The sequence below is a fragment of the Triturus cristatus genome, chromosome 7 (assembly GCF_964204655.1).
Source record: "Triturus cristatus chromosome 7, aTriCri1.1, whole genome shotgun sequence".
NCBI lineage: Eukaryota > Metazoa > Chordata > Amphibia > Caudata > Salamandridae > Triturus > Triturus cristatus.
Window position 1 is genome coordinate 167,381,586 of NC_140590.1, and position 23,356 is coordinate 167,404,941.

The 23,356-nt window shown below is 46.0% G+C and overlaps 1 protein-coding gene across 1 annotated transcript in view; it reads left to right on the plus strand.

The window, feature by feature from the left end:
• TYROBP (transmembrane immune signaling adaptor TYROBP) overlaps positions 1 to 23,356 on the plus strand; it is a 234,721-nt gene that overhangs the window by 205,635 nt on the left and 5,730 nt on the right. The window contains exon 4 of the mRNA XM_085614298.1: positions 7,304 to 7,362. Coding sequence (XP_085470424.1) covers positions 7,304 to 7,362 — 59 coding nt within the window. The remainder of the gene's footprint in view (positions 1 to 7,303; positions 7,363 to 23,356) is intronic.

A 23,356-nucleotide genomic window follows, 5' to 3' on the forward strand; every position in this document is an offset into this window, starting at 1 on the left:
GATAGACTGAGCACTCCTTGCTTGTTTTCTCTTTGTAGCACTTCACATGAGGGTTTCTGTTACAAGAAAGGTCTGTACTACTGAAGATCAATTTCCAGAATATCGGAGCAAGAGGCGGCCTGCCACAAGTATGCAGCTCTATTGGGCGCAGAGACATTTTAAGGCATGGGCAAAGTGGGCAATTGACCAGGTCTCTCAACCTCCAAGGGACCCCTGGGAAATTGAACTTTGTCTCCATCTCACCTCTCCGGCTATGTCTCTCTTCACCCAGTTTCATGTTAAGGATTTTTGGAGGCACTAAAACAAGGGCCCCAAGGTATGTTTTGCAGGGGGCCCCATAAATCCATAATTTGACACTGATTGGATGTGCACTCTATTTTAGAGAGGAGAGGGTCGATATTCACAATCCACTTAGACTCTGCCAACAGGCATGGGAAGAGAACAGTTCCTTTTTATTTCCTTGTAGCACTCAGGGTGCATGTTCTAGGAGGTGCCTGGCGCCTGAATCTCACGCCGCCATATTGGAATGGTCTTTACCCTATTTTATTCGTTTTATGATTTTTAGCTTTCCTCAGTTTTAAGTTGCCTTAACCTTGGTTACCAGTAGCTCTCCCTCGGAGGGGAGCCTACGAGTGGACTGAAGGGGTATCTGGACCCCAGTTTCGTTTTTGTTTTACCCACCTCTTAGCTCCAGACACACGCTGCAAAGCATCCAATATGGGCCACGCCTCCTTCCTATGGAGGGATATTTAAATCTGCAGCAAGGGTGTCCATGCCACTGGCGTGCCAAAGGCACTACTTACCTGTGAGGGTCTCAAGGCGCTGGGAAGGAGGGCGGGGGTGCTGCTACTGCTCAAACAGCCAGGTCTTGAGGTGTCTCCTGAAGGCCAGCATGTCCTGGGTCTGTCATAAGCGGATGGGGAGGGTGTTCAAGGTTTTTGCGGCAAGGTGGGAGAATGATCTGCCGCCGGCGGTCGCTCAACGGATGCGGGGGATGGTGTTGAGGCCGAGGTCAGCGGAGCGAAGCTGGCGGTTCGGGGTGTAGGAGGTGAGTCGTTCGTTGATGTACGCTGGTCCGGTGTTGTTGAGAGCTTTGTGAGCGTGGGTGAGGAGTTTGAAGGTGATCCTCTTGTTGACGGGGAGCCAGTGCAGGTCTTTCAGGTGGGCTGTGATGTGGCTGTGGTGAGGGACGTCAAGGATAAGACGTGCAGAGGCATTCTGTATGTGTAGTAGTCGTTTCTGGCTGAGGTTCCTGCGTAAAGAGCATTGCCGTAGTCCAGTCTGCTGCTGACAAGAGCCTGGCTGACTGTCCTTCCGGAACCGGTGGGGATCCATCTGTAGATCTTGCGGAGCAAGTGGAGGGTGTTGAAGCAGGAGGAGGAGATGGCGTTCACTTGCTGGGTCATTGACAATGCGGAGTCCAAGATGACTCTCAGGTTTCGTGCGTGGTTAGTGGGCGTCGGTGCAGCTCCCAGTGCGGCCGGCCACCATGAGTCGTCCTAGGTGGAGGGGGTGGATCCGATGATGAGGACCTCTGTCTTGTCTGAGTTCAGTTTCAGATGGCTGCTCATCATCCATTCGGCGATGGCCTTCATTTCTTCGTGGAGGTTGGATTTGGTGGTGGTGGGGGCCTTGGTGAGGGAGAGGATCAGCTGGGTGTCGTCGACATATGAGACAATGTTGAGGTCGTACAATCGGGCGATGTTGGCGAGCGGTGCCAAGTAGATTTTGAAGAGTGTCGGGCTGAGGGACGATCCTTGGGGTACGCTGCAGATGATCTTGGTGTCTTTAGATGAGAATGGGGGAGGTGGACACTCTGGATTCTGCCGGTGAGAAAGGAGGTGGTCCAGTCCAGTGCCTTGTCGTGGATCCCTGCGCTGTGGAGGCGTGTGCGGAGACTGTGGAGGTAGACAGTGTCGAAGGCAGCCGAGAGGTCCAGGAGGATGAAGGCCGCGGTTTCTCAGTTGTCCATCATGGCCCTGATGTCGTCGGTGGCGGCGATGAGGGCAGTTTCGGTGCTGTGGTTGCTGCGGAATCCGGATTGAGACGGGTCCAGAATGATGTTCTTTTCGAGGAAGGAGGTAAGTTGCCTGTTGACAATCTTCTTGATGACTTTCGCCGGGAACGGGAGGAGGGAGATGAGCCGGAAGTTCTTGAGGTCCTTGGGGTCTGCTTTGGGTTTCTTGAGTAGGGCGTTGATCTCAGCGTGCTTCCAGCTCTTCGGGAAGGTGGCAGTCTCGAAGGAGCTGTTGATGACCTTGCGGCGGTGGGGTGCAATGGTGGAGCTTGCTTTGTTGAAGATATGGTGTGGGCAGGGGTCGGATGGTGAACCGGAGTGGATGGTGTTCATGATTTTGATGGTGTCTTCGTCGTTGACGTGGGTCCAGGAGAGCATAGGGTCGATGTGGCTGGGGGGCGCTGAGACTGAGGTGTCTGTGTCTGTCGGGGGGGCCTGGTAGCTGAAGCTGTCGTGGATGTCTGCGATCTTGCGGTGGAAGAAGGTGGCTATGGAGTCGCAGAGTTCTTGTGATGGCGGAATGTCGTTGGAGTTGGAGCTGGGGTTGGAAAGTTCCTACACGATGTTGAAGAGCTCTTTGCTGTTGTGTGCGTTGTTGTCAATGTGTTCTCTGAAGGAGGTCCTTTTGGATGAGTTGATGGTGTCTGTGGATGGCGCTCTTGTAGGCTGTGTTGCTGTCCGGGGTCTGTTCGTGGTGCCACTTCTTCTCGAGCCTACGGCAGGCCTGCTTGGATGCCTGGAGGTCGGTGGTGACCCAGATGGCTTTTCTGTCGGTGCGTCTGATCGAGGGTTTCATGATCGGGGCGAGAGTGTTGGTGTAGTCCTCAATCCATTGCCTGAGGTTGATGACGGTGGAGTCAGTGTTGGTAGTGTCCATTGGTGGGTTTCGGGCAAGGGTGGTGACTAGCTGGTCTTTGTTGACTTTGCTCCAGCTGCAGTGGGGGGCCCGTTGTGTGAGGTGGTGTGTGGTAGGCTTCTCGAAGGTGAAGTGCACGCAGCGGTGGTCGGTACAGTGGAGTTCAGTGATGTGGCTGAAGGTGACGTGGTTGCTGGCGGAGAAGATGGGGTCGAGCGTGTGTCCGGCAGAGTGGGTGGTAGTCATGACGAGCGGTTTGAGTCCGAGGTTGTCGAGGTTGTCGAGCAGGGTGGTGGAGTTGCCGTCGTTGGTGTTCTTGAGGTGGAAGTTCAGGTCTCCGAGGAGGATGTAGTCCGTGGAAGCAAGGGCGTGCGTGCTGACGAAGTCGGCGATGGAGTCGCTGAATTGCGGTTGGGGACCAGGGGGTCTGTAGATGAGAGTTCCTCTGAGGGTAGTGTTGGGATCAATGTGGATCTGGAAGTGCAGGTGTTTGGCGCCGCTCACGGTGTCGTCAGTGCTGGTCGAGATTTTGAGGGTGTTTCTGTGGACAATGGCGATTCCTCCTCCTGTTCCATTGGTGCGGTCCCTGCGGGTGATCTTGTAGCCGTCAGGGATGGCTATGGCGATGTCGGGTGCCGATGAGGGATTCATCCATGTCTCCGTCAGGAAGGCTACGTCTGGGGAGGTGGAGTCAAGTAGGTCCCAGAGTTCAATGGCGTGTCTGCGGGCGGAGCTGGTGTTGAGTAGAATGCATCGGAGGTTGTTGCGTCCTGCTCCGGTGGACGTGGTGGTGGTTTGGAGGCTGGTGTACCTGCAGTTCCGGCAGGAGAAGGGTCCTTGGGTGCGCTTTGGGGTGGCCCAGAAGCAGGTGTGTAGTCGGCTGGCGTTGAGAGCGTGGAAAGTGCTGGCATCGTAGCGGTGTCGGGCGTCGTGGTCTTCGCCAGGGCCAGGGGGTCTGGCGCTGGGCACGGTCCAAGCGCGGACGGGTGCAGACGGGCTTGCCTTTGGCCGCCATGATAAGGGGAGTTGGGAGGGAGGAGCAGCTCGGAGGGGGAGCGGGACGAATGGGCCAGAATGGGGGCGGGGACGCAGCGGTGGGAAAACGGGCGAAGAGCAGGGCACAGAAGGCAAAAAGGTAAAGGGGCAGAAAAGGCAAAAAAGGGGCACAAAGGAGGAAAGGGGCACAAAGGGCAGAGACAGTAGAACAACAACAATTTGGCAAAAACGGTAACAACAATTTAGCAGAGAACACAACTGAGGCAGAGGGGCCTCGAACTTGCGGCGGTGGCAGTGAGCACAGGGACACGGACACACGGGTAGTGCAGTGCGGCGTGGAGGAGCGACCTGCCTGAGAACAGGTAAAAAATATGCTTGATTTTGCGGAATTTATAGACAACAAACAAATTGATACAGCCTTCGTGACTGAAACCTGGGCAGACCAGATTTCTGGCCCGGACCTAGTAACAGCTTTATCCCCACACTATGTCATGTTTCGGCTAGACAGACCTATTGAGTGAGGTGGCGGGTTAGCAGTAATATACAGGGATTCCCTCACAGCCATTTTTGAGCTAGCCTCCAGGACGGACTGTGAGGCTCTGACATTTAATACAGAACTTGCCAAAACCCAGTCCTTTAAAGGGCTCTTAATTTACCCACCCCAGGCAGTAGAAACACTTTTGTGCCAACGTTTAGCTGGCTGTTAAAATCCAGCCTATCTACTAACAACGTCACCATTCTAGGAGACTTCAACTATCATTTGGAAATCCTAGATGTCAAAGACACAGAGGATCTTAACAATACACTAACATGCTTTGGATTGTCTCAGCTGATAGATGGCCCAACTCATAATGCTGGTTACTTGTCGGATGGGACGTATTCAAATAATCCACCCTTATCCCTGTTGAAACATCGCCCATTAACGTGAACTGATCATCAGGCAGTTTTATTTGAGCTCAAACTGCAACATACCCTCCAACCAGGACAAAATCCTGATAATGCAAAAATGCACCCCCATTAAACACCATCCACACGAAAAGGGGCAAACTCTCTGCACCCTGGTTTTCTCTGGATCTCAAATTGATGAGGCAAACGTGTAGGAGTCAAGAACTTAGGTGGCGAAGGAGTATTGGAAGACAGAAAAAACTGAATATAAATCTGCATAAATCCTTAATTTTCAAAGAAAAATCGAACTATTTCACCAGAACTTTCGAGTTAACTAGAACTCAACTAAAGAACTCTATCAAGTAGTCTCCAAGTATACAGTATTAGGAAACAAGAAGATCAATAGTAATCAAAGCATTTGTAACACTCTGGCAAACTTTTTCAGAGAAAAAGTCGATCAGATTTATAATAAATTTGAGCACAACTATAATGATGGTCAGAAAGCATATACCCAGCCTACTGGGGAGTCAGACCAAGCCACTCTATCTGAGTTCTCCTCTATGACTAAGTCTTGGGTATTAATCAGACACAAGGAGATGATGGACACTCACACCCAGTCCCAAATCTGGGTTGAATCCATCATCGTTTCTTTAGCTCACTTCTCCATCCTTGTTCAGACACAGCTATATGCAAATCAGTCTTGACCCTGTGCCTCATGGGAACAGTCCAGCCCGAACGTCGCTGGACCGGAAACAAGCATCCTGGGACCAGATACGGGGTAACACCCCTCACCAGCCAGGCCAGCTTGAATTCGGTCACAATGTGAGCAAGGGACCCACGTCTGAGCATACCCTTAGGGGTATTACCCTGAAACCATCCCAGGATGCTTGTTTCCAGTCGAGGGAAGGCTTGGCTTGGCAGTTTGGGCTGAGGGACAGGGTCAAGACTGATTTGCATATGGCTGGGTCTGAACTAGGGTGGCGAAGTGAGCTAAAGAACGATTATGGATTCAACCCAGATCTGTGATTGGGGGTGAGTGTCTGAAAAGTTTCAGCACTCCGTCCGTCATCTCTGTATTTGGAAGAGTTGTTTGCAGATGCCGGAGTAGAGTGCACTGCTGTAGTCTGCTGGTTATGAGGACTTGGATGACTGTTCATGTTGTGTTCGTGGGGAGCCCCTTGCAGATCTTGCAGAGCATTCTTAGTATGAGGACACAGCGTTAATCTCCTTGGTTATCTCGAGTTTGTTGCCTAGGATGATTCTGAGGTTTCTTGCCTGGCCTGTAGGTGTGGGTGTGGGTTCTAGTTCTGCTGGCCACCAGGGAGAGTCACCTGGGGAGCACTTGTTTCAGAATATCAGGATTTCTGTCTAGTTCGTGCTGAGTTTCAGGCAGTTCTCCTTCATCCGGTTGGCCACAAATTGCTTCTGGTGGTGCTGTTTTTGTAGGTGAGAAAGAGGATAAGCTGGGAGTCATCAGTGTAGGAGACCATGTTGATCTCATGGGCTTTGATTATGATGCTTGCAAGGGCGTCATGTAGACTTTGAAGAGGGTCCGGCTGAGGGAAGATCCTTGGGGGACGCTGCAGATGAGCTGCTTGGGTTCAGAAGTGTATGGGGGAGTCTGATCCGCTGGGTTCCATTGGAAAGGAGGGAGGCGATCAGTCTGAGGTCAGGGCCTTGAATTCTGGAGTCTTGAGATTATGGTGGCATGAGATATAGTGTCAAATGCTGCAGAGAGGTAGAGGAGGATGAGGACAGAAGTTCTCTGTTCTGATGTCGTCAGCACCTGTTATGAGGGTGACTGCCGTGCTGCATGAAAGACATCGTGTCTTGTTAATCTCCAAAACTTGGTGGCTACTAGCCTCTTAAAATTGAATCAGAAAAACACAGAATACATTCTGATTCTGTGATCTCATAAGTCAAATTTGGACATGGTTTCACTAAATGAACTGTGGCATTAAACCTTCACTCCTTCACTGACTAATGACGTTAAATCCCAAGATCTATGGATCAACTAAAATGCAGAAGATTGTTTAGGTAAGAAAACTGGAAAATGTATAGAATGAGTTATGTGAAAGCCCACACCATTTTCAGTAAAACCGAGTGAGGGGCCAGGACTTCTGCCATTTTGTAAAGAACTGAAAACACACATGTTCAAACTGTATTTCACTAACTAATAACTAAACATCAACCTCTCCTTCATTTTCGCTTCTGTGTTCATCCTCTATGTCCTGTAATATGTTATATGTAAGGCATTGTTATCTCTTTATTAGATGATAATTATGTTATATGTAAAGTGCTGTGTGCACTAGGGATTGATTCACTCTACATTAATACTACAAATAAAAAATAAAATATTCAGTATTTAATACTATAAGCAAATATTCTATGATGAAAACATACAAGAGGCAAATATGCAAATGTTGTACAAGGTAAGAGGTTTAGTAATGAGTGCGATTACAAGGGAGAAGAATAAAATAAACGAGGGAAAGAACAGACACATTGGTATCAATGCTAACTGTAATTCACTTTTCTTGTTTCCCATAAAGGGGGTAACAGTCAGAAAATGACCACATCTTATGCAGAAGGGATTGAGCCCACGTACCAGGTGAGTGCAAGGAACATGCAGGTGTGGTCATACATTAAGAAGCTAAAATGTGCACCTGATATCAGTAAAACACGCCCTGCACAGATAATTTTACGAGTGTCAAGATAGGAGACCTTGTTTAAATTCAAGGAGGACTCATAGGAGTGCACCGGTGTTCCTATGTAAGTGAGTTTAAAGCCTGGAAAGCAACTGGATGTGCATCACCTTGATTGAAACACCTGTTTTCCAGGGCTCAATGTAGCCTGGTGTTCTGGTCTGGTTGAGCAACACTGGCCCAGTAGGGTGCAGTGGAGCAATTACCTATTGATGAAGCGCAGGTCATGGTCCCAACAATCTCTGGATGCTGTCCTGCTCATGGCAGAAGCTCTAGACTTTGAATAGAATTGTTGAACAAGTGCTTAAATGCATTCTATTGTTATACCTAAAGTATTTCTAGGAAACTAGGGTTTGGGTAGGCTCAAATCGTTCTCAGGTTAATTGCATTCCAATTCAGAGGGTACGTGTCTTTTCAGGTTGTGCTATAATGTCCTTTTTGGAGCTGGGCCAAGACAGATTTGAATGTGGTTGGCCTGTGGAGAAGTGTGGCTCAATGGTTAGAGCGACAGACCCTGATGCAGAGATCTGGCCCTGGACCAGGGTTCAATTCCCGCCTCGGCTGGGCTTGGGCTCAATTTCCTCGGACCTGATAATTCTCGCTTCGGTGCCTACTCTAATCATGGGACCCACTCTGCAACTCTGGGCAATAGCTTGCTTAATCTCCACAACGACCCCAACAGTGCTGGGGATGCCTGGCTTCACCTTGGGGGTGCCCAGGAGTGGACATTTCACAGGGAAAGCCAGGAAGGGTTCCACAGCGGTATGAGTACAGCGCCAGGACGCCCCGTCGCTGGGGTAGCAGTGTGCTATACAAGTACAACATTTCATTTCATCTCTAATGACACAAACGAGATAGAAAATTATAGATTGAAATGTGGGCAATTGTTACGATCATTTCAAGCATTCTACCCATGACAATTGGTGCCATAAACCAATCCTGCCATCTACTTACTTGTCACTTGCGATCTTGTATACCTGTTTATCAAGAAACTAAGGAGCCCATTTAGTGTGGAATCATGTTTTAGGCTTGATATTTGTCCTTCCACTATGATACCTACATCCGAGATGCTGTTCTCAGGTTTCCTTTAGCCTTCCTTCAGTGGTTAACTCTTTGAAACTAATTATTGTTGAGTTATTGAAGAGTGTGTTTGAATATATAAATAAGAAGGAAATGGGCAATGACCAGAACATTTTACCTGTCAGAAATGTCACCAAGGAGATATTTAGGGTCATCAATGGCCTAGCAGATCCTGCCATGAGTAAGCAGTCAATTACTCCTTCGGTGCAGTGCTGGGAAGATATTCCCTCCTTCATTTTGTCCTCCCTGTGTTCTAGTGGGGTTTTTGCCACCTTTCAAACTATTGAATTGGAAATATTATTTTAGGTCATTAAATCTGGATATTTTATTTGCATCTTATGTGAATTTAGTTCCCTTATTCCAAAGTCTTGAAGATAGGGTGAAGTTCGAAATTCTAGGGGCTTTTTAAAGGGTGTTTCGCAACTTATCACCTTAATTTCTGTGCAAATGCCATAGCTTGGGTCAACCGAGTAGGCATGTTTTCTCTTATTTAGCCAATCAATTGGTAATTCCTCGCTTTATGGATGTCAGTGTCGTAGGATGTGCCTTCTCAGCGTTGGCACATTTACTTTGAAACTCTTGAGTTCCAGTTCCTCCCATTCACAAGCTTCTGCAAGAAGCTTAAAAATAACTCCTGGACTAAATCTTTCCTGGTCCTGCTTCAACATTTCAGTTAGTCAACTTCAAATTAGCAGAAATGCTGTGCACAAATACACAATGTTCAAATCTGGGATGTAAACTGGAGGAGATGTTTGCCAGACTAAATGATGTATTTAGACTTTGGCAGATGGGCTACTCTTCAACTGACGGGGTGTGCATTGTAGCCTATGGCACTTGTAATACGGGAGACGGACATCTGCCACTAACGGCCTCATGTAGGTAGCCCAATACCGGTCGGTAACGGCCGATTTTCGGTAAATATACCGTTACCGACCGGTATTTAGGCTTTTGATATGTAGGGGGATCATTTCTGTATTCGGTAATTTACCGAATCGGTAAAATTACCGAATCGGTAATTTTACCGATTCGGTAAATACCGAATACAGAAATGAAACTGAAAGTTGGTGGTAAATGACGAATGTCTCAGTTAAGGCATTATTTGGCCCTTAGATGTGTGCAATGTGGCAGACACACATGCCCTCAGGGCATGTATGTGTGCCACATGTGCACACATGCAGGAATCAGGGGTGCAACAGGGTGTCAATGTGACACCCTGCCACCCTTGATTGAGCTCCCCCCATTACCGATTCGGTATTTACCGATTCGGTAATGGTAACTGGCTTCCCATTGGCCTCCTGGCCCATAGGAATCAATGAGATACAGGTTACCATTACCGAATCGGTAAATACCGATTCTAAAATACCGACACTTACCGAATCGGTATTTTTTTACCTACATTACATTTACCGATTCATAAATACCGAATCGGTAAAATTCGGTATTTAAGAATCGGTAAATGTAATTTACCTACATAAGGCCCTAAGTGACAGAGTATCCCTTCCAACACACTGTAAACAAGATGCTAAAATCTGAACAGGGTAACATGCTTAAAAGCCCATTTTGTACCCATGCCAGAATTTTAATGTTTAAAGTTTTGTGGATTACACTTTTGTTCCGAACTAGAAAGTCACAATATGCAAATAAATAAGCATGACAAAATCAGTGTAAGTAGATAATAGCAGTAATCAGGTTAGATCGAGATGTAGACTGGTGTGCTAGAGAAGGATGCAAGTGAAAAAATTGCTTTAATCTCCAGTAGGTAGGTTATTTCAAAATCCTGTTTACACACATGCTTGATCAATCTTGTTAGATGCATGTCTGATCTCCAACTGCGCATTTTCTTCTGTGTGGTTACTGAGTAAAATCATTTTCCTCTCCGAGTTTTTGGAAATTGTTATATTAGTCATTTGAACAACAAGCCTAGTATTTCTGTTTGAAGAGCAGCCAGATATTGATGTTCCTCTGGAGGTGGCTGATATGGGTCTTGAAATAAACAATCAATGGGTCAATGAAAAAGCAGCAAAATCAGTAAAGGTTTCTTTATTGACAAGGATGCATCAATGAAGAAGTTGCTGACCAAGGCGATTTAGTCTATCCTGGAGGATGAGATCTCAGCCATGATGTTATAGTTCAATTAAACCTACAAAGATATCAGCTGGAAAGAAGGTTTTGCAATCAAGTCAGATTGAACATTTGAAGAAGAATTCTCAGTCAGCCTTGAGGCATCGGCATTTTATACCACAAAAATCCTACCTTCATGTTCCCTTTTCTTACTGCACCATTAGCTACGCTAGGGATGTGATTGTGCGGATGTGGTTTAAGACTTGAAGATCCTACATATGAAGATGGCCAAGCGTACCATGACACTAAACTAGTTTAGAAACATCTTTGTTGACCTCTGAAAATGCCACCTTCTTTCAGCACTGCATATGAAGATGGGTGACTGTACCGGAACGGTGTTAATCTAAGATCCGCCTATGATCAGCATTTTAGAATATTTCATCACCAGCTGTATTTACCAGAGATCAATATTCATGTTTATGCAAAGGTTAAATATTAGGAGCTGATATCCGCCCTACATCTCTGGAGAGTTTGTCGTCCTTCTTGACTTACCAAGTATTATTAGGTACTGGAATTCTGCAATTCAGCAACTGCACCGTTTTCCACATAATTAGGGATTTGATGAATTTGCCACCTACTCCATCATCTATTATATAATTTGCAGATTTTAACAACAACATTTTGGGTTTTTCCTTAAACAGACCAAAAGTTAGTAAGACCGCTACCACACGTGTTGCTGTGCAGGAGGCAGTTCACCTTTCCTTTGCTGATTGCTGCATTTAAGTGTTAAACAGATATTCATGAGGTTCAACCTCTGCCCAGTTAGAGATAACATTGTAAAGATGACAAAATAGTGAATTAAAACTGCGGCAAGATGGGCCACATTAGGCTGTGTAATGTGTCCTCTATTGCCACAGAATTTTGTTAGCCTTGCTGCAAATTTTGTTCCTCCTCTGCTGCATAGTTCAAGTGGCCTCTCTTGAATGTACAAGTAAAGATAAGCAATTGCTATTAATATAAATATTTAAAATAAAGTGGAAATTTTGGCTGTCCCATAATATGAGGCAAAAGTGAGGTTTTCATCATACTTGATTTTGAACTATGCCTGAGCTGTAGAAAAAGATTATAAATGTGTTGTCTTGAAGAAGGTAAAAATTAAATAAATCCACTGAAATATGACGTTGATGACAAGTTGTAACCCACGTACACTTCATTTGATATTGACAAGAAATTGAGTCAAGGAAGAGGAATAGGATGTATATAAAAGTTGGAGATACAGACTCTTTTGTGATTAAACCAAACAGCAGACTCCAACATTTTTTGTCTGGTTTATGGTATGAGTAGCGCACGGGTTTTATGAATATTGATATTTATGTACATAGCTATATTTGTGTATATAAAAAGCAATAAACCATTATGACATGACTGAGACTTTCAACGGGTAACTAATATCTATTTTTTGTTATGGAGAATGACTTGCAATGTTGTTTAACCCAATGTGGGATTCATTTTTAAAAAGAGGATTTCTTGGTAATAAGTGGGACTTTGAAAAGGCCTTTCCTGAGGACCGACTCGCCAGTTTTCTTTGCAGATTCTTACAAATCTCACATATGGTCTGCGATAAACGTGCAGTTAGTAAATACTTTGTACTTGAGTGTAAGCCTGATAAATGTCACACGGCTCAAAAAGAGTTTTTTTCATCCATGGTGAAGACAGAATTTCGAAACAAGCATTGGCAAAGCCAAGAGGTCTTACCTATGTGAGAGCTATTGGCTTTGGGAAATATTTCAGCCATGTTGTACACCTGTGTGACTGTTGATTAGCATGGCTAAAAGTTAGTGCCGTGGGTCGAGGTGGAGTGGAGTAGAAGGGGGTAGACCAGAGTTTGGCAGATTGGGGTAGATTGGAGTGGAATAGAGTGGGGTAGATTGGAGTGGGGTAGCATGAAGTAGACTGGAGTGGAGTAGAGTGAAGTAGATTGAAGTTAAGTGTTGTAGATTGGAGTGGGCTGGGATGGGGTGGGGTACAGTGGAGTGGGGTAAACTGGTGTAGTAGATTGGGGCAGATTTGAGTGGAGTTGGGTACATTGGGTCAGCCTGGAAAAGAGTGTGGTAGATTGGAGTGGAGTGGGTTAGATTGATTTAGATTGGAGTGGATTGGGGTAGACTGGAGTGGGGTAAAGTGGAGTGAGGTAGATTGGAATAGAGTAGAGTGGAGTAGATTGTAATAGAGTGGGGTGGTGTGGGGCAGAGTGGAGTGAAGTGGGGTAGACTGTGGGACACCCCCGCGCCGCACGGCCACCTGCTGCTGCGTGTGCCCCTTGCTTCCTTGTGCCTCGCTGCTGCCTCGTTCCGGACTGCCGCCGCTGCGGTTGTTTTGACCTTTGTTTAACGCGAATTTGTGCCTGATTGTCTTTAACCCGTTTTTTCCCTTGTTTTGACCAATCTTTGTGCCTGTTTCGCTGTATTCCGTTTCCCCGTGTTTTGCCTCCTTCCCTGGTTGCCCGCCGCCCTCCGCCCTCCCTTCCCGCCAAACGCCGCTTTTCCCCGCCCTTTCTTGTATTCTGTACCCTCCCCGCTCCCGCCTCCCAGCTGCTCCGCCCACCCGCGCACTTCGCCTCAAATGGCGACCGTGCGAACGCGCAGCGGTCACGCGCAGCGGGCGCGCCGATTGTGCGCCGAAGGCGCGCCAAAGGTAAGCCCGTCTGCGCCCGTCCGCGACCGGATCGCGACCAGCGCCAGGACCCCTGGCCCACGAGGACCCCGACCGACCCGCCTGACGTACTCCGCCGCCACCCTCACCGCACTCAACACCGGCCGACTCCCTGATTGCCACCAAGCCACTCCAGAACGCACCCACGGACCCTTCAGCTGCCACGCCTGCAAGTTCTCCAGCACCCGGACCAGCCCCGTACCAGCACCCGCCAAGTCGAATACCAGCAGCACCCACCTCAAGTGCATCCTGCTCAACACCCGCTCCGTCCACAGACACGCCATCGAACTCTGGAACCTCCTAGACGCCACAGCCCCTGACGTTGCCTTCCTCACGGAGACCTGGATGAACGCCTCTTCAGCTCCCGACATCGCCATCGCTATCCCAGAGGGCTACAAGATCGTCCGGAGGGACCGAAACGCCAACCAGATGGGAGGAGGCATCGCCATCATCCACAGGAACACCATCCGTCTCACGACCAGCACCGACAACACCCTGACCACCGCCGAACACCTGCATTTCCAGATCCACACCGACCCGAAGACCACCCTCAGAGGCACCCTGATCTACCGACCCCCTGGACCACGCACGCAATTCAGCGAGGACATCGCCGACTTCGTCAGCCCGCATGCCCTCCCCTCCGCTGACTACATCCTCCTGGGAGACCTCAACTTCCATCTGGAGAACAACAACGACCACAACACCAGCGCCCTGCTCGACAACCTCGCCAACCTGGGACTCAAGCAACTGGTGTCCACCCCCACCCACCTCGCCGGACACACACTCGACGCCGTCTTCTCATCCAGCACAGACATCGACTTCAGCCACGCCACAGAGCTTCATTGGACGGACCACAGCTGCGTCCACTTCACCTTCAAGAGAACGACGACCCACCAACACCAGCAACACACCGCCCGCAGAAGCTGGAACAAGATCACAGCAGACCAGCTCGCAACCTCCCTGAGCCAACACCCTCCGGCCAGCTCAGCGAACCCCAGCCAGGCCGCCGATAACATCACGAAGTGGATCAGCAACTGCGCGGACGAGCTCGCCCCGCTGAGGACCCCGCCCAACAGACCCGGCAGCAAGAAGGCCCCATGGTTCACCGACGAACTCAAGAGCTCCAAGAAGAACTGCCGAGCCCTCGAGAAAGTCTGGAAAAGGGACCCGACACCGGACAACAGGACCTCCTACAAACTGGCCACCCGGAAACACCACCAGCTGATCCGCGCCGCCAAAAGAACAGCATTCAAGGACCGGCTGGACAACAACGCACACAACAGCAAGGAACTCTTCAACATCGTGAAAGAGCTCTCCAACCCCAACGCAGGAAACAACGACATCACCCCATCACAAGACCTCTGCAACTCCCTCGCCTCATACTTCCACAACAAGATCACGGACATACACAGCAGTTTCAACAACCAACCAACGCACACCACGGCCGACCAGCCACCCCCCCCCACCACCACCCTCCACGCCTGGACCCCGATCAGCACAGAAGACACCATCCGCACGATGAACTCCATCCACTCCGGATCACCAACCGACCCCTGCCCTCACCACGTCTTCAACAAGGCCGACGCTGTCATCGCACCCCACCTGAGAGACATCATCAACACATCCTTCGACACCGCCATCTTCCCTGAAAGCTGGAAACACGCCGAACTCAGCGCTCTACTCAAGAAACCAACAGCGGACCCCACCGACCTCAAGAACTACCGCCCCATCTCGCTTCTCCCGTTTCCAGCCAAAGTCATCGAGAAGACCGTCAACAAGCAGATGGCCGCCTTCCTCGAGACGAACGGATCCCTCGACCCCTCACAGTCCGGCTTCCGAGCCAAACACAGCACCGAGACCGCCCTCATCGCCGCCACAGATGACATCCGAGCCCTGATGGACAACGGAGAAACAGCGGCCCTCATCCTCCTAGACCTCTCCGCGGCATTCGACACGGTCTGCCACCGCACCCTAATACGGCGCCTCAGCAACATCGGAATCCAGGACAAGGCGCTGGAATGGATCATCTCCTTCCTCAACGGAAGAACACAGCGAGTCCGCCTACCACCGTACAAGTCAGAGGCCTCCGAAGTCATCTGCGGCGTCCCCCAAGGATCATCCCTGAGCCCCACCCTCTTCAACGTCTACATGAGCCCCCTCGCGGCCATCGTACGCAAACACCACCTCAGCATCATCTCCTACGCCGACGACACACAGCTGATCCTCTCCCTGACCAACGACCCCGCCGCCGCCAGAGCCAACCTGCACGAAGGGATGAAAGAGGTAGCCGAGTGGATGACGACCAGCCGCCTGAAACTGAACTCGGACAAGACGGAAGTCCTCATCCTGGGCCCTTCACCCTCCGCCTGGGACGACTCCTGGTGGCCCCCCGCCCTGGGCACCGCACCCAAACCAACTGACCATGCACGAAACCTGGGCTTCATCCTGGACTCCTCCCTCTCCATGACCAGACAAGTCAACAGCGTCTCCTCGGCGTGCTTCAACATCCTACGCATGCTACGGAAGATCTTCTGGTGGATCCCCACAGAGACCAGGAAGACCGTCACCCAGGCCCTCGTCACCAGCCGACTGGACTACGGCAACGCCCTCTACGCCGGGACCACCGCCAAGCTCCAGAAGAGACTCCAGCGGATCCAAAACGCCTCAGCCAGACTCATCCTCGACATCCCACGATCCAGCCACATCTCCGGACATCTGAGAGGCCTTCACTGGCTCCCCGTCAACAAGAGAATCACATTCCGCCTCCTCACCCACGCACACAAAGCCCTACACGACCAAGGCCCGAGCTACCTCAACAGCCGAGTCAACTTCTACGCTCCCAAACGCCACCTCCGATCAGCTAACCACGCCCTCGCCGCTGTCCCCCGCATCCGAAGAGCGACTACAGGAGGAAGATCCTTCTCCTACCTGGCCGCCAAGACCTGGAACTCCCTCCCGTCCGACCTGCGCCTGACCCAAGACCACCTCTCCTTCAGGAAGAAGCTGAAGACCTGGCTGTTCGAGCAGTAGCGGCACCACCCCTCCCCAGCGCCTTGAGACCCTACGGGTATGTAGCGCGCTCTATAAGTGTCACTGATTGATTGATTGATAGACTGGAGTTTAGCAAGGGAGATTGGAGTGTGGTGGAGTCGGGTAGATTAGGGTGAAGTGGAGTAGGTAGATTGGGCTGGAGGGGTGTGGGGTAGAATGGAGTAGAGTAGGGTAGAGTGGGTGGATTTGAGTGTTGCATATTGGAATAGAGTGTGGGTAGATTGGGGTAGATTTGATTGGACTGGGGTAGATCGGAGTCAGGTAGAATGGAGAGAGGTAAACTGCAGTGGGGTAGATTGGGGTAGAGTGAAGGGGGTTTATTGAGGTAGAGTGCATTGGGGTAGGTTGGAATGGGGCAGAGTGGAGTCAGGTGGATTAGGGTAGAATGGAGTGGGCTATATTGGGTGAATTGGACTGTGGTAGATTGAAATGGAGTGGGGTAGATTGGTGTAGATTTGAGTGGAGTGGGGTAGATTGGAAGTGGGTAGACTGGGATAGAGTGGAGTCGGGTAGAGTGGAGTGAGGTAAATTTGGGTAGATTGAAGCGGAGTGGAGAAAATTTGGATAGACTGTAGACTGGAGTGGAGTGGGAAAGAGTAAGGTAGATTAAAGTGGAGTTGAGTCTAGTAGATTAGAGTGGAGTGGGTTGTATTGGCGTGGTGTGGGGTGGATTGGGATAGATTGGAGTGGAGTGGATTGGAGTGGATTGGAGTGAAGTGGAGTGAGGTGGATTACGATGGAGTGAAGTGGGATGTTTTGGGGTGGCGTGGTATAAATTGGAGTGAAGTGGTGTGGAGTTGAGAGGGTAGATTATGGTAGATTGGGGTAGAATGGTGTTTGGTAGATTAGGGTAAAAGGGAAGGGGTAGATGGAGTGGGGTAAATTGAAGAGTGGGGTAGATTATGGTGAGTGTGATAATTAGGAGGGAAGTGGGATAGATTGGAGTGGAGTGGGATAGATTGGAGTGGAGTGGGGTAGATTGGTGTGGAGTGGGGTAGATTGGAGTGAAGTGAAGTGGGTAAGATTGGTGTGAAGAATGGTGGATTGGGGTAGACTATGATGCAGTGGAGTTGGGTAGTTTGAAGTGGATTGGGATACATTAGGGTAGAGTGGAGTTGAGTAGTGGGAAGTGGAGTACATTGGAATAGAGAGGAGTGTGATACATTGGAGTGGAGTGGGGTAGATTGGAGTGGAGTAGTGTAGATCAGGGTAGATTGTAGTGAAACTAAGTTTGGTAGATTGGGGTGGAATGGAGTGGAGAGGGCAAGATTGGAGTGGGTTAGATTGGGTAGAGTGAGGTGCACTTGTGATATGGGAGACGGACATCTGCCACTAAGTGACAGAGTATCCCTTCTGCCACACTCCAAACAAGGGGAGTACCTTTGCCCCAGTCTGGCCTGTCTATACATGCCCAATATTGAATCAAAGTACATACTCTCCCCCTCCCATCCACTTCAGACAAATATCATCTCATGGAAGCGCTACATAGATGACATCCTCATCTTTTGGAATGGAGAAGAGAACAGCTGTGAGGTATTTGGGAACTGGATTAACTCCCTTGACCCATTTCTACATTTTACAAGGTTGATCTCTGACACAGAGAATCCATTCCTGGACCTTCTAATCTGCATTAATTAAGGCCAAGTACACAAAAGAACGTACAAAAAAAACACTGACTGCAATAGCCTATTATCTTTCGATAGTCACCTCCCAAAAGCACTCCATGAGAATCTCTCCTATTGTCAGAACCACACAGCCATCCAATCCTAAAGGTCTCTCCATGGGTCTAAATAGATTATGAGGTCCATTCAGAATGAGAAGGGGCCATTACTTACCTAGAACAAGAGTTCTGAAGAAATTGAAGATGGCCACCACAGAGCGACCATCAAGTCAGCAGTCTAGTGATTCTGAGATGGAAGGCAATCTAGAATGTCCAGGTGAAGCGCCCGCCGAAGTGCGCACTTCACCTGAAGAACCCGAGGGAGAAGACACTTCAGCAAACTCCGGCACAAAAGATAGGGAATTGGCGTCACGTACCTCTTCAAAGTTTTCTCAGTATATATCCTGATTTCTGGACTGGCAGTTAGTGTACGTGAGCCACTCATGTCTGAGCCATTGTTCTGGGAGTGTTTTGTTGCAGAGGAACAATGGACGCACGCTCTCTCTCTCTCTCTCATTAGCAACACCCCAAGCCTTAAATAGAGTAGTGTTGCTCAAAGAGGGGTAGAGCCAGCACAAGTACGCGTGCTTTTCCGTTATTGTATAGACGAGGAGTTCCTTAGTTTTCTGTTTAGTACATTAGTCGAGAGCACACGCTCGTGCTTAAAAAATTAGTTTGCTATTTCAGCCCATAGTCTAGTATCCGTGGTTTTAGAAGTACAGTTAATGCGAGAAGAGCAAGCTTATTTTCTAGTTCCTGAGAGTCTAAGTTTCAGTGGAAATTCACCTACCTTGTATATAGACCCTCCATTATAAAAGTAATTAGGGAAGAATTTTCCCATGTTATTTCCTTCATTATTTGAAAAGCCAATAACAGTGGTTGCTAGAATACAAGCCATAAAAGAGAATCATTAACAATTGGCAGTGTCTAATTATTGAGAGAAAGAGTATTAGAATAAGAAGAGATTACTTACCAGTACCCAAATAGAAGTTTTCATAAGTGCCACCTGTACAAGAAAAGGTGAGAGCCTGTAAGAAAGAGAAAAAGAATACTTAAACATAGATATATAGACAATATATATATTGCACTTACAGTTACAGATAGGCAGAAGTCACAACTACGAAGAAAGAAGAGAGGCATAGGTCACCAAAACTCAGGGTAGGTGTGGTTTGCCTGATTTAAATAAATAATACAAAGGTCAATGTTTTTTAAAGAATAAAGAGAGATTAAAATAATAAACTTTTGATACAGTTCCAACACACACAACACAGCAAGGCAACCTATAAGAAGCTCAGAAGTAGTGTGGCTGTCTCTTTGCTGGTCCATCCCCTTTCCCCCCTGTGGGTTCCTCAGAGTTCAAGTGCTTGCAAATATGTTGCTGGGAAACTGCAGTGGGGCATTGGGAACTGACGTCGTTCTGCTCCTGTGCATCTTGGGCAAAAGCCTTCCTGACACCTATAGCCAGCACCAACGTCTTCAGAGGGATTGTTACACCCTTGGAGATTATGATAAACAGGCTAAACACCTCAATAAGAACTTACTTGAAAGAAACTACCCTAAAAGATTAATCAGACAGGCTGAAAAGAGAACCCGCAACAACAACCAAGAGGCCTTACTGAGAAACACGATACGCCCAATGGAAGACATCATAACATTTATAACTATATTCACACCTCTTTGTAAGAAGGTTAAAAACATTGTTACAAAACATTGGAAAATCCTCAATACAGGTGACTTGGAGCTAGAGCGTTCACGCTTTGCTAGCAAGAGAACATCTAGTTTGAAGGATCAGCTAGTACACACTAGGCCATGGGCTAAGAAGTCCACGACTCACTGGCATAATATTGATGTTAAAAATATTGATGACAAAAATATTAATGAAAAATTATAGAATGCAAAAATATTGACTCCCTATACTTAAACGGGTAAGTACAACAATACTGAATCAAAAATATCGAAGTAAAAAATATAGATGTAAAAAATATCGATTTAAAAATATATATAAATAAAATATATTAAATATATTAAATGCTAATATTATATTTAACAGAATAAATTAAATGTAATATACATTTTAACTAAATATAACAAATAAACTTAATTTAAAATAATATAAATACACAAACATTAATTTACACATGTACATATATTTAACTTTTTTTAACTTTAAAATTATATACAAATTAAATATATATATATATATCAATAATTTTAAATTGAAAAAAATCTATGAAAATTAAAATATTAAATTATTTACAAAAGTTAAAACTGACATTTCGCAATACAATAAACGCAACAGTAGGGAACATGTTGGATAGCAAAATAATACAATTTACTATTCAAACTCCAGTGAGTGCAACACTAGGGAAAGTGTTGGACGGCAGAGAGGAAAAAATTACTATTCCCACTCCAAAAAGTGCAACAGTAGGGAAAGTATTGGATAGCGAAGGGGTAAAAATTACTATTCCCACTCCAGTGAGTGCAACAGTAGGGAAAGTGTTGGATAGCGAAGGGGCAAAAATTACTATTCCCTCTCCAAATAGTGCAACAGTAGGGAAAGTGTTGGATAGCTGAGAGGTAAAAATTACTATTACCACTCCAGTGAGTGCAAAAGTAGGGTAAGTGTTCGATAGCGGAGGAATACAATTTACTATTCCAACTCCAGTGAGTGCAACAGTAGGGAAAATGTTGGATAGCGGAGGGGTAAAAATTACCATTCTTACTCCAGTGAGTGCAACAGCAGGGAAAGTATCGGATAGCGCAGGGGTAAAAATTACTATTCCCACTCCAGTGAGTGCAGCAGTAGGGAAAGTGCTGGATAGCAGAGGGGTAAAAATTACTATTCCCACTCCTGCAAGTAGGGAAAGTATTGGATAGCACAGGGGTAAAAATTACTTTTACCACTCCAGTGAGTGCAACAGTGAGGAAAGTGTTAGATAGCAGAGGGGTAAAAATTACTTTTCCCACTCCAGTGAGGGCAACAGTAGAGAAAGTGTTAGATAGCGGAGGGGTAACAATTACTATTCCCACTCCAGTGAGTGCAACAATAGGGAAAGTGCTGGATAGCGGAGGGGTAAAAATTACTATTCCCACTCCAGTGAGTGCAACATTTGGGAAAGTGCTGGATAGCAGAGAAACACAAATTACTAATAACATTAAAACAATAGATTTTTTTTTTTAAATCATAAAATAAATAAACAATATAAAAATATACTATTAAATATATTAAACATATGAAAAGCACACATTATATTATAAATTACATATAACAAAAAGCTACAAATATATAAAATAAATTAATAAATACATTTAGAAACAATAATTATTTAAAAGGAGCAAATATTAACAAACAAAAACATTCTTTAAAACATAAATGTATTTATTTTATTTCCTACCCTATAACACCACACCAATAAAAACAATTCAAAAGTTTTATATACATGTATTTCCATAATTAACAAAATTAATAATCAATTAAAAAATATTATTAATACAAAAATGATAAACAATGTATTAAATACACATGCTTTAACACTATAATATCCACAACACACACCTAAAAGTAATTACACAATTACCATAATTAATAATTAATTAATTAATTTAAATTAACAACTAATTATCAATTCATTAATTACAAATAAATTACTTCCCACCCTTCCCACCATTTACACCTATAAACACCACAACACACACCTAAAACTAATTACACAATGACCATAATTAATTACTAATTAATTATTTAAAATTAATAAAAAACTAATTATTAATTCATCAATTAAAAATAAATTACTTCCCAACATTTACACCTATAGACACCACAACACACACCTAAAACTAATTACACAATTCCCATAATTATTTGCCAATTAATTAATTAAAGTTAATTAACCACAAATTATTGATTATTTTTTAATAAATTACTTTACACATTTACCACAATAAAATCCCAATTAAATAAATATGAATAAATAAAAAATATTCAATACGTTTAATATAAATAAATCACTTCCTACCCTATTCCCCTATAAACCCACAACCCACCACGGAACTAATAACAACTAAAATAATGTATATATTTTATATAATTAAATTACTTCCCACCCTATTCCCCTATAAACCCACACCCCGCTACAGAACTAAAAACACAAAATTCAAATTAAAACAAATTAATAACTACTCAAATTTTAACACAAATGATAAAAATATAAACAATTCTTATACCTAAAAAATACATCACATAAATATAAAAGATATACTAAAATACAAAACATTAATAAAAAATCGATATTTTTAACAACCATATTTTGGCAAACGATATTGAACACTTCAATATTTTAAACATCGATATTACTTACCTAAAATCGATATTCTTGACCACGATATTTTGTCTGTCGATATTTCTGACCCACAATATTGTTACCTCGATATTTGTGCAAGTCAATATTTTTGCATCGATATGCTGTCCCTGCACCGAAGTCCACGCCCCAAACCACCCATTGGAACTTACCTCCTGTAAGCGGGCATCATCCCTGTGGGAACTATACCCCATGTACTTCAACTAAGCACTCTAGGACACTACATCTGGGCGAATTTACATGGATCCAGAAAATGGTCGGGTCGTGCACAGACCAAGCGAAGTGAACAAATTGACAAATTTGTAGGGTGCCTCTGAGGTATCACTCTCATAACCCAGGGAGTGTGAAAGGACAAAATAGATTCTCATGCGTTGGCTGAAAGCAGGCAACGTCCCTCTGGGCACACCTCTGCAAGCAAAAGCTTATGGCATATTTACACCGTCTAGATATGACGTTGAATGAAGAGGTAGTAGATACTTGAAGTCGAAATATTTATTGATCGCTGATTAATCCAAAAATGCTTCATGCACTTTTAATGCAGTGATAATGAAATTGTATGTATTCCATATCATCTGATAGCCATGTTCCCAATGCATTTCGGGCCCATTTGGCCCTTCATCAGGGGATTCTAAACAAAAAGATACATGTGTATAACTCAACAGTTTCAATGAGTGATTGCGCCATAAAACAAAAGTCAATGGAGGTCCCTGCCAAAACGTTAACAAACGGTACCTTGATGCTGTTATTACCACATTGTCATGCGCTGCAATACTTAATTAAACACATTCAAAAACGAAAGAAAACATGCCGTGTGAAGCTAGAATCGCAGTGATAGGGAAACAGAGAACCTGTATTACCAACAATGGTCGAAGAGGTAAACCCAGAAAAAGCCACTTTCAGTGCTCGGAAAAAATACGGGGAGACGGACAAAAAATAGGTATTTACAGCTACTTAGCGCCATGAGAAAATCAATCATAA